Consider the following 12,875-nt stretch of genomic DNA (forward strand, 5'->3'; position numbering starts at 1 on the left):
AAAACACAAATAGTAACACAGGCTGTTGTTTTTTGAGTCTTATATCTGTGAACCTGATGCTTGTACATATGTAGTAAGTAAAGATGGGTAGCAGTCCATGCAGAACGCTACCCGCCACCCAAAGTCAAAATTGACCGAGACAGTTTTCTTTTTTAAATTGTTTCTTAAAATCCTCATTAGCATATTTACTGCCAGCTGGTTGGCAGGGAGCAACAACATGGATTACTTGTCCATCTACTCTCTAGCCCTAGAGTGAAAAGCCTTAGAGTGAAATGAAGCAAGAGGCTTATTCTGAATTTTCATTATTTTCTATGGCTGGAACACTTGAAATGTTTCAAATTTTATTCCAGCAGAACACATCCAACTGAGAGTGTTCCAGTGAAATATTTCAGTGGGGCTGCTTTCTTCTGACCTTGAAGCAAAGCACATTTCCATTTTGTCTATGTCTGTACTAAAAAGAGTCAGTTAACTTCTGAAATGCAGAATGCAAACAGGCATTAAAACAGGATTCTTCATGGGCATTTAAAAAGGATAAAAGCGCGCAGCCAAATGAAATACTTCAATGGAGAGACATATTTTAATTCAGGGATTCTCCAACTAATGGCCCCAAGGTGGCATAAGCAACTTCCAGGTTGGGAACTCAATTTTTTTTTAAAACAAAATTGCTTCAGGTAATCAAGCTTGGATGTTTGAGTATTACTAAGCTTACAAATTCCGGCTGCTTCCTTTTCTTAACAGAAGCATAAGAGTTCTATGAACCATCAAAAATATTGTAAGTTACTATTATGTATTTGTCACAGAACATTATTTTGAAATGAAGTTTTAATTCTTTCATAAATGTTTATAAAATGTAATGTCAAAATAAATCATCATCATCATCATCATCGAGAGCCAGAGATTAAAGCATCAGGCTAGAAACTGGGAAACTGAGTTCTAGTCCCACCTTGGCACAAAGCCAGCTGGGTGACCCTGGGCCAGTCACTCTCTCTCAGCCCTAGGAAGCAGGCAATGGCAAAACTACTTCTGAAAAACCTTGCCAAGAAAACTACAGGGGCCCATCCAGGCAGTTGCCAGGAGTCAATACTGACTTGAAGGCATCATCATCATTTTACCTGACAGTGTAGTAAAGGAAAACAACCAAAATAAAAATTCAGATTAAAATTAGAATTAAGCAAAAGGTATGAATTACAGTGAAGACTATTTCAGCATTTGACAATCTCTTTAGGAATTTCAACTGACATGCCAGCTAATAGAAAGGTTATGTTCAAAATGAGTACATCATTACATCTGCAACATCCTATTTCTGAGAGACAGTATTTTTACAATAATTGATAGAAAGAGCAAATACTGATTAAAAATGAATATGGAATAAGAAATGAGATTTGCTCAACCCAGATTTCAGTAATTATGCAAAAGTTTAAAAATTTAATCCTTCCAGTTAAAAAAATGGTTTAAACTTGTTTTTTTTAATTTTATAAAGTTGCACAGTATCATCGTTTTATGTAAATAACATCTAATTAATAAAAGTAATATATTTATTTCTTGCCCCACCCTCCCTTGATTTATTTGGTGGGCAAAACAAAGTTGTGTATTATTTTAGGGGATCATGATCTTGTAGAGTTTGAGAATCCCTGGGTTAATTCATAAAAAATAGCAGGAGAAATACTTTTTTTTTCTCATTGGAGCTAGAAGCAAAAGTACAAATATTCAAAGCTGCAGATGGGTACTTAAAAATAAAGCAATTCCAGCTAATATTTGCAATTGCAGTTTTGTACCTAAATTGGATTCTGAATGTGCATGTTCTTCTTGCCCATATTTCAGTTGTCCAGTATCTTGAGGGACTTTATCACTGTGTGAAATGTCTCTTTTATTCCCACTGAGACTGGGCAAATTCTCTCTGGAATTAGAGACTGGGATTAAATCCCTTGAATTACAAAGCCTGCCAGAGTATGCAGATACATTTGATTGGGAGGAAAACAAATTCACAGAGCACTCTGATTCCTGGCTTTGGCAGATGTCCTCCTCTTTGTGTTTGAGACAACTTCTGCTGCTGCTCTTTGATGCCAGCATCTCTGCTGGTGTCTCCTTCTCTTTCACCGACTGTGATAGTGTGCTTTGCATATTGATTAGTGCCTGAAAGCAAGGCAGTTTTTCATCTTCACTGGAATCCTCCTCTTCTGAGGACGGCAGCTTCTGTAGCAACTTCCGGCGAGTCAAAACAAAGTCCTGACTCTTCAACATGAGACTGCATTTGTTTCTGCTATCCAGGTCTCTCCCACTAGTGGCTTGCTTGTCTATTTTAGCAGGCATGGCTGAGATGTTGTTCATATCCCAAAGGTTTGGTGAACCCTCTTTATTTTTGGTGGGTGGGTCCAGCAAGTTGTCTGGTGTCTCTGACAACAGTTCAAAGTGATGGTGCTCCTCCTCAGTACAAAATTCTAAATTCGGTCGGGGAATCAAGCTCTTAACCCCACCAGTGCTAGAAATATCAACAGCTTCTCCTGTGTCACTGTTCAGTTGCTTTTCTTCCATGAGGCTCTTTTTATTTTCAGCATGGATGAATCCAGGTAATAGTGGCAGACAAGTTAAAGAATGTTGCTGCATTAATTCTGTCTGAGGACTCAGTTCCAATCTTTTATTTTCAGTACCTTCGGATTCTGCTTCTTGAAATCGGACTGAACTAGAACTTCTCCCATTAACATGGCTGAAACTTGTATCATGCAAATTGCTGTTTTCACAGACATTTAGACTTCCATTGCTATCATCTGGACTTTCAGTTTCTCTCTCTAACCCCAGAGATAGTTTTTCTTCACCTATTGATTTTTTACTTTCTGGTTGACATCCACCTTCTCCATTTCTGACAACTGATTGCACAGGTATGGATAGACAATCAGAAAATGGAGCTTGAGAGGCAAACTGGAGATACTCAGCTCTATTCTTTTGTTCAGATGAGGTACAAGATTTTGGTGTTTGGATAGAGATACTTTTATTCACCTCACAGGAAACAGCATCACATTTCTCTTCATGTATTCCATCTTTATCATTCTTTACTTCTTCAGGGCTCAGCTCTTGCAAATATGTAATATCCACAGCCAATTCCTTTACTGGACTTGGATGTAGTAAGAATGACTGGCGTTTGCAGCAGCCAAATATATTCCGCATGAAGCCTGTATCTAGTTCACTATCATCAGTTTCTGGATTCAATTCCCAAGTCCCTATAGCTTTACTATTGGTTCCAGGGGACTTACAGCTATCTGTGCAAATCCCATCACCCTGTATTATTTGCGAACACACTGCATGTTTCTCAGGTTGACCCACAACTACAAACTGCTCATCCTTGGAAGCTGCTTGTTCTACCTCTCCAGGATGAAACTGCAAGAGTGAGCTTCTGCCTTGGGAGTCTGCATTGTGGCTGTCTGTAGTCTGTTCTGTATTCAGAATATCTTTTACAATTCCAATCACAAGAGGAGAGTTTTCATGGTTAGCATAAGCCATATCTGCATCACACTGGTACAGCTTATCAATCATGCTGGCATCTGACCCAAACTTTGCCTTCTGCAGATTGTCCTGAGGCACACAGGAGTCATCTTCTGCTACAGAGGAAGATGGCATCCTTCCTAAAAAAGAAAAGGGTCGTTTCTGCTCTCTCTCATCCACATTTCTTTTTTTCTTGGTTGGCTCACTCTGTCTCCTGGCTTCTCCTGTGCGCAACTGAAGCCTCCTGCTCCACCTGACTTGCATCTGGCCTGGACTCACTTCTCTCAGCTCCTTACTATCTAGGTCTGTGTTGGTCTCCTCAGACAGAATAGGGCTTCTATTCCTCAACATCTGCAATTTCCCAAGTGGTTTGATTAATTCTTTACTTCTCTTGTTCAAATAATTACTTTTGTTCTTCATACTTGTAAGGTTTAATTCTGGCAATGGGTGGCATTCACTTTGAGCTTGTTTACCTTCATCTGCTTTCAACATGGACACTCCTTCCTCAACACAGAGCGTTACTGAAAAATCAGCTTCCATTTGATCTGCTGGGGATTTATCAACAATAGCAAAGGCTTGGTCACTATTTTCCAAAACAGGATCTTCTTTTTCCCCAACTGATTCCTTATTGCTTGCTTTCACATTCTGTCTCTTGTTGAAGTCCTTGGGTGTAACATCTGATGTTGCCTTTCTCTTTCGTGTGAATATCTTTCTCATGGATGTATTACAGGAATGTGTGTTCAAAGCAGTGATTTCCTCTGCTTGGATCTGGATTGTTCCATTGTCATTTCTAGTGGGGGTTACTTTGCGTTCCCTCTTATATGTTCGTCCAAATATTTTGTCAACAATTTTAGAGGCAGCTAGTTTGGACAAAGGCCTTTCATCTCCACCCATCTTTGTGAATTCCCCTTGATTTTCCATCTGTTCTGTCTTCTGGGAGATACAAGAGTCAGCATCTGACAAACCTGGATCTGCATCCTGATCAAGCTCTTCACTGCAAACATCCAGCAGAGAACTAGAAGAAAGGATCTCCTTGCTTTTAGAAAACCACTCATTGACTTTCTTGATGCTCTGCATCAGTTTCTTCCCAGATCTTTCACTCAGAGGGCTGTCAGACATAGTCTGGGATTGTTGCTGCTGTTCCTTATTTTCACTTGCAACTGGTGTACTTCCAGCAGACTGGACAATGGCAGTTTTTTCTGCACAATGATCTGTCTGTTCATTTGTAGTCATCTTCATGGTTTCACCAGCCAACTGTACTTGTGCCATCCTGCATAATGAGGAAGAAGTATGATTCTGTATGTAACTAAAACCATGTTGCATGTTAGGTTGTTCCATGCAGGAATCTGGAAAAGGTATATCCTGTTTCTTCTTGACAGTCATATTTTCCTCAACAATTTCCAAGTTTTCAGTGACAGTTGGGGTATCATCTGTGCTTCCTAGTTTTCTTTCTTCTAAGTCTCCACATATATCTAAAAAAAGATAACATTTTGTCAACAAATTAGAGGCAGCTTACGTGAGGCATTTATCACTCATATTCCATTGCATCCTTCCCTGATTCCAAGAACTCCATTCATAGTCCTGCTATCCTGACCCTACTTTCAGCTTCTCAAAAGAGAAGCCGTTTATTTGACAAGGAAGCAGCTCTAAAATCACTCTCCTAAGAATATACTGTATGTATTGGCAACTCCAGAGTAGTTAATACACCAGTAGCAAGCCTTTGGCTGAGCAAGCCTCTGTCCTTCAGTTTTTGCCAAACTGAAATATTAGCATGCATCCTTAAGTTTGCTCACAAGTCAATAAATCCAATTAAGAAATTCTTAAGAAACATTTACAGAGCAGTTTTGCACATATATGAATGATTTCAACTGAAAAAAGCAGTATCCAAGTGGAAATGTAGGCTTAATACCATACACACATACACACCACCTCTGTTGGCAGAGTGCTAGAAAGCATTTGGCCCAGGAGAGATCAGAAAAGTCACATACCAGGCATTTCTATAAAAACAAATTTATTTACAGAAAGCACAAAAACATATTTACAGGCTTCTGCATTCTCACAGGCTCTCAGAGAGGAGAGAGATCTCCCTCAGCTGCATACTCTCTACATGCCTAAAGAGAAGGAAACTGAAACTAAAACAAGTCCAGGCAAGGTTCCTCCCCCTCAGTGCAACTATTAACACCTGAAAAGAGGAAAATTAAATTCAACCTCTTCACCCGGCCAAAATCATTAGTTACCACAGTAACCTTAATCTGTAGCAGAAAACAATATTCCAAACAACCTCTTGCTTTAAAAAGTTGTCCATAAATATAAAGCTAGAGAACCTTTTTGTTAAACACCTAGAAATAAAACAAGGTTCAGGTAGGGTTTTCAAGAGAGCAATTTTATTTAGTACTATATAGAATTTTGCAGAGACCTCAAGCCCTACACCGAGGGCCAGATCTAAAGCTTCTGAAATAAATCATTCCAGGAGGCAGTCCATTCTGACTTGGTCCTTAGATCAAAAGGAAGTAAAAAGACAAAAAAGAAAATGCATCCTTTCATTATCTAGCATGGAAACCATCTAAATAAAATGGTTTTGCTTGTTCATTTTTTAGGAGGGAATTTACAGAAATATTAGACTGTTACAAAGCAATGATATGTATCAAAAGCACAGATATCGGTGTACAGTAGTTATATTTGTAAAAAACTGAATTTTAAACAAAAGTGCTCATAAATTTTGTTCTGGAAAAAACGAAGTAGAACAAATAATAAAACCAAGTTTTATGCTGGATGCTAGGATTGAGAGTGACAAATGATAAGTCTGATCACAAAGGTGACTCTAATTTGAAGGCAGATTTATTGAATCTAAATCCAATATTACTATTCCATCTCCTCTCTGTCATGGTGCTCTATGCTCCATGTTAAGTTTCTTTTCCTTCTTTTTTGGGAGGCTTGGCTATTGCCATGCTGCCATTTGCAGTATCTCAGAGCATTGGAACAATAATTCTGGACTGATCTGTGATACATGGAGTTAAGAAGGGAAATAACTAGCGAAGTTTGCTCTACAATGTCAGGAATAAACTGATTTGCATGCCCAAGGTCAAACCCTGCATACTGCTTTTGCATATCATAAAAAATTATTGTGACCTAGAAAAATGCAACTCAGCTAACTATTGTGAATTATTTGGACCCCTGCATTTAGTATCCCACCAATAAACCAATACCATCTGGAGAGAAACACTCTTACCTAGGATATTTAAGGATGCTCCATTTTTAGCACTTGGCTCAGGATGCTCTATATAACAAGGGCTTTGGCTTTGATTCACAGTACAGCCTTCATCAACTTGAGACAGGGAAGTACTTCCAAAATCCATACTGTAGAAAAGAAGAATGAACAAAAATGCTAGAGAATTAAAGGTCTGACAAATTCTTAAATTTATATTCAACCATGAGTCCTATGTAAAAAACTAAACAAAACCAGGTAAGATATAGGTATAGCACTTCCATATATTGTAGCTAGGGAAAGAGGACCCCACAAAGTCTTATTTGGCAGCAAGTTCTATCAGCCTACCTCTCTGAAAATGTCTTCCTCTCTCCTCCTTCAGTTCAGAGAAATGAAGTAACGTAACGTAACGGACATAAAATCTGTTTCTACTGTATACCATTTCACACACTCTCATTCTTTCATGTTGTTTCAGAAAGATCAGAAGTGAAAAATGAAAAGGTAAATGATATCTCCCAAGTGACCAGAGGATACCAGCTGGACTTCTGTAGCCAATAATATCCAAATTACTTACTTCGGGTTTTCTTTTGAAAGGAGAGTACATTCACATGAAATGAAACTGTGTGCCTGCTTTTGCAAGATGGAGCATAAAAACAGAAAAATTGAGCCAAAGTTTGGAAGGTTCAGGGTTTCAAGTAAGCCAAGTATAGCTGTTTAACTGCACAATTGCACAGGAAATATTTTAACAATTCCTTGCATGGCATCAAAAACAGTGGCAAAAACAATATCTCTCTTAAAATGCTTCAGTGAGAAAGGAGAAGAGCAATGGTCACACTCATTACAAAGCAGCAACTCATTTTCTAACCCAAATCCCATAACAGAAGCTATTGTAGTAAATATGAGCTGTGCAACACCGGATCTGTTCTCTGTTCCCATGCCATGGAAGCAGCAAGTCACCCTTAAATAAACAACTGGAGTAAAACGTATTGAGCTACCAAAAAGCCCACTTCTTGACCTCCTAGCCTTAGATAACCTTACTGTTTAGAGCAAATCGACATGACAAATGAAGTATTTGCAACTACTGTCTGACCTCTATTTCTTGTTCTACGTTCATATCTTTGGCCACAATTTGTGAGTGCCTCCCATCTGCACTTTGGTTGCTTGCTTCCTCCTTCTTTCTTTAATTCTGTCTCTTCCACAACATTCTATTATCTTGAATCCCTCCTTCAATCAAGTACTAGTTTCTGGACCTCATGCTCCCTTCACCCTCTTTTTTTTTTTCAACTGTGTCCAGGCCATTTCTCTACTTATCTTCCCAGCCCAGCAAATATTGATCGCTAGTGATAATTTGATCAGAATTTAGAATATAGTGGGAAAACCCTGAAAATGGGAAAAATTTGTGCACTCTTTCTCTTTACTTGCAGTCTAAATTCTCCAAAAGCAGAGTTAGATCCAACCAGATTAACAAACCTGAGACCAACCAAAACACTCATACACAAGAGCAGTCTCTGCAAGACCAAAGCAATCACCATGTGACTCAATAAAAGAGATGTAGGGACAGCTACTATATATCTGCCTACCATATGGATGGGAAAAAAGGTGGTTATCTTCCCCCATTTTTTCCTTGAGAGGAAATATTTTGCTGAGATAGGTATCTGTTACACAAAAATATGATGCCTCTCAAAGGGAATGTGCATGGCTTTATATGTACTTTTACAATGATAGATTTTGTTGCCTGATATTTGCTATTCAAATTCAGAAAGACACTACTAAAATCTCAAGAGGTTTATAATTTTGAACATTTTACCCATGTGTATTTTATGTATGCCTCATCTCTGTTCAAAGATGCTACTATCTTTGAACATTTGTTATCCCTCAGTTCAACTAAGAAAGAATGGTTACCACTATCCATAACAAGAGAAAGCAGATAAAAAACAGTACTTGAAAAAAATAATGCAAAAATATTGTCGGAGCAATTTCCAACAGAATTATATGTAGAAGATACATAAAATGCTATGATCTAAGAACTCTAATGAAGTCAGAAATGTCATCAGAAATGTCGAATGACTGGAATTACTGAAGTCCTGGTGGAAAAGACAGATATATTTCATCTTGCTTTCCATTCAGAAAAAATAGGCTATGGAGAAATTGCGAATACATGTCTTTTCAACACATGTTCTTCCCAAATCTATACTTACTTTTTATTTGGTTATTTAATAATAATTTAATAATATTAATATATATTAATCATATCGCTCAAGGAGGTTTACAAAGAATAGTAACATTAAAAAAAAATACATAGCCAGCCTCATCTACATCTCAGCTAAAATCCAACTATCAGTGGGCAGGAAATATAATCTAGGTTGACCCTCCCCCCAAAACCATAAAATCCCATCAAAAACCAAAAACCAACCCAAACTCCAAAACAAAAATGGCAGCCCAGATTACCAACAGCATTGAAATGCATTTTAAAAGAACTGTTTTCATGTCCATGCAAAGCCCCAATAGGGTAGGGGCTGATCAAACATCATGGAGTCAGCTCTTTTAAAGCACTGGGATTGCCACCAAGGTCTGCCTTAATATAAAAAAATATTTCATGCTTTAACATAAAGCATTATTTCAAATGCAGTGAACATTTACTATATAGCCTATTTGTAAATTTTACAGATAAATACTGTGCTGGTAAGTTGTATCCAGATTTAGTCAAGCTTAGCATAGATCCAATATTCCTCACTGAGATCAGCAGTCAGTGTCCTCTATGTTGAAGCAAACTTCCTAAGCAATATAACTATATTGTTGTCTCCTTCCTTTCCACATTTTTGTAAAGATCCTAGACAGGAGAAATGGAAGAGCAAGGCTTAACAAACTCTACACACTCAGGAGAAGTCCCTGCCGCACAAAAAAAGCCACTGCCTCTTCTTCAGAAAACGTGTTTTCATGATATAGACAAGCTAGAACATTATTTGATATGAGATTTTTTCATCCTCTCTCACATGCTACCACAGTCACTGATCCAGCAAGCCCACAGCAATAATATTAAGGCACCCCATGCAGTGTTTAAGAGCATTTCTGACATCCCAAAATATGCAGAAGAAACAATAACTGCAACAAACATCAACTTACCATCTGACTGTATTCCCCTTCTGAAAGACATCTTCAGATGAGTCTGATCCTTAAATGAGGAAGATTTGCAATTAGAACACTTCACCGAAAGAAGATTTAAAAAACTGTGTGGACACTTAAATAAAGCAGACCACAGCCACCTTTTTCAAAGGCTAATGTTTTCTGTCAAATACCCAAGTTAAATCCAAGTTGATCGAATCAGAAATTATGATCAAAAACATCATTTAAATCAAAGCTATCTGCTGGAACATGAACAGAGCACGTATAGGGACCAGAAAAGGTCAATTTGGATAGGATATGGACTACAGCAACCTTCTTCAACCTGTTCTCCAAATGATTTGGGACTATAACCCCTGTATTCCCAATGATCATGGGAGTTGGAATCTCAACATATGAGAGGAATAGTTGGTGGTAATGCTGGACTAGGGAAACCAGCAGACAATTTCACCGAGAAGAGAGCCAGTTCAGTCTAGTGGTTAAGGTTCTGAGCTAGAAACCAGGAGTCTTTGTTCTAGTCCTGCCTTAGCCATGAAAGCCGGCTGGGTGACCTTGGGCCAGTCACCTTCTCTCAGCCCGACTTGGTGCAATGTAGACTAGCCTCCTTGTGGTGCACCCCGGGCAACGTGACTTGTCACGGCTAAATAGTCTACACATCTGGCTGCTGGACCTCACAAGGATTTCCCAGCAAGAAAAGCAGCATGAACACCAAACTGCTATGCCATACGATTAAAAAGACAAAAAACAGAGAAGATTAAGGGATAGGCAAATAGAAGAGGTAACAGACCCTCATAATTAAGTAAGAGAGAAAGCAAGTAGAACTGGTGCCTTGTAACGGCTATCACACTGGGCCTAGACACAGCAAACAAGAAAAAATCCCAATTCAACCATATCTTCCTAGTAGCTTTGGCCAGTTGGAACACTAATAACGTTCCTATTAGCATTAATTGTGACACCAAATATTATATTAGAAAAAAGGAGGAGGAAATGAAACAGAAAGATTTAAGAAGATAAAAGACAATGATGCTTTAAAATTAGACTATACAGATAAAAGCATTTTTACATTACTACCACTGCTTACTAAGCTCCTTACCAATTTCAAATACCACAGTTTTACTAGAATTTTTTTTTTTCCTGAGGGAGCATCTTGTTTCAGTTCCACTGTACTGTGGCAAGATGGAGCCATCGCCCTGCCAAGAAAACAAAACATTATTGAAGGCAAATTGTTCATTTAAGACTCTGTATTGTCCTACCTGATTCTTTAGTACAGGATTTTTTTTTAAAAAAACATTTTTTTGTTATTTGCAGAACTTCTCAATTTTTCTATGGCAAAATGAAGAGAAGTTTCACAGGCCTCCAAAAATAGTTTGACCTAGAGGAAAAAAACAGCAAGTATGGGGAGCACTGTAACTTGAAAGAAAAAAGCCAAGCATCAATATCCATGGTCCTTTGTTCTTTGATATAGTATTCAGTCTGCTTAATCATTGCTATTTTCCTATCTGCCCTAAGTCTGTTGCCTGTTTAGAGTCATGTACTTTTCACAGAAAATTTTCCATTTCATAAATTCATTAGTAACAATAAGTAGATCCCAGCGACAACACTAAGCAACCTTGGCAGTTTCATGCTTGGACTTCATGTTCTTGGAGATAATTAGTCAACTGTAGAATGTATAGAAATATGTAAGAGAATATGTGTATATCATTTATCTATGAAATAAAGATGACAAACATATAAAAACGTATTATGTTTTTATAATTTTTAATCATTTTTATTGTTTTTAATTATTTTTGTTGTCATGTTTTTAGTTATTTTGTTGTATTGTTTTGTTTTTGACTTTGTGCACTGCTCAGAATCACATAAGATGGGCAGCTTTATAAATTTACCAAATAAATAAATAAAATAGACATTAGAATAGTTCATCAGGAAATATTCTGTACTGCACAGCTTTTGATTGTGCAAATTACGTTAATTTTATATCTATTTAATGCTGTCTTACCTTTCTAAACATAAAACCTCAATACAAAAATCATATTTCTTTGGGATCTTAAACTTCGTTAATATAGCAGCAATCTTCAGTAGCATTTTTTTTAAATTTAATGTAAACCCCTGGTTATTTACAAACAAATATTGTACATTATATAGCATTATTTAAGCTACATTTAATGAGCTTTAATTTTTTTTCTGAAATATTTCAGGCCCAACATTTCTATACTATAGACAATGAATGTAGGTATTTATTTAAAGCTTCATTAAATTCAAATAAAATAAACCTGTTAAATAATTATAGCATCGGGACATTTTCTGTTGCAAATTGAAAATACTTGAATGAAAATTCTTATATACAAACTAGCTTTGATCTGCACTCCAAAGAAAGTCATCATACGTAAAACCTAATCAGCATTAGAAAAATTCTAATTTAAAACTTTCTGGAAGACCCATAACCCTGATTTGAGTGGGATTATGTCAGCCTTCCCAGGTAGATCAGACAGGAAACACGACCAGAACATCTAATTCTACTTTATTGTAAGGCTACATTAACAGAATCTTGCAAGTCTGATAGTACAAATCTCCTACTGTCTCTTTTACAGCCTGAGAAATTAGGGAAGTTCCTTTCTGAGTTTCTTTCTCTTCCTACTATACAGCTGCAGCCTATTATAGCAAAAATGGGGAGCCAATTTTGACCCCAAATGTGAATTAGCCTGAGACAAGAGGAATCAGCCCGTGGGTCAACCCACCCACACACATGCAGTTCCTGATGCTTTTGCCTGGAGCCACACTAAATTTGCCATTTCTCCTCTCTTTGCTTTGAAATTGGGCTTTAAATAGCCACTACTGACATCGGTAAGGATTTTAAAGTCCTTCACCAAGGAAAAACTCGTCTCCAAGAATTGTTAGCAGGCAGTGAAACCCAGAGAAGAAGCTGTGACAGACAATGGGCCCACAGTAAACCATCAATGGGAATGAGCATTACTTAAGGGAAAAATTGTACTTAGAAGTCAGATCAGTAGACAGAAGAAGGCGGAACAGGAAAAAGAACAGGAAAATAAACCGATTGTTTATTTACAACATTATT

General features: G+C 37.5%; 1 protein-coding gene across 1 annotated transcript in view; it reads right to left on the reverse strand.

The window, feature by feature from the left end:
• The window catches only part of BRCA1 (BRCA1 DNA repair associated), a 74,168-nt gene extending 63,222 nt beyond the window's left edge, over positions 1–10,946 (reverse strand). The window contains exons 1-4 of the mRNA XM_063300476.1: positions 10,896–10,946; positions 9,806–9,854; positions 6,707–6,834; positions 1,776–4,949 (exon numbers count right to left, since the gene is read on the reverse strand). Coding sequence (XP_063156546.1) covers positions 1,776–4,949; positions 6,707–6,833 — 3,301 coding nt within the window. The 5' untranslated portion in view covers position 6,834; positions 9,806–9,854; positions 10,896–10,946. The remainder of the gene's footprint in view (positions 1–1,775; positions 4,950–6,706; positions 6,835–9,805; positions 9,855–10,895) is intronic.
• Between the last annotated feature and the right edge of the window lie 1,929 nt (positions 10,947–12,875).

This window comes from Candoia aspera, chromosome 4 (assembly GCF_035149785.1).
Source record: "Candoia aspera isolate rCanAsp1 chromosome 4, rCanAsp1.hap2, whole genome shotgun sequence".
NCBI classification, from domain to species: Eukaryota; Metazoa; Chordata; class Lepidosauria; order Squamata; family Boidae; genus Candoia; species Candoia aspera.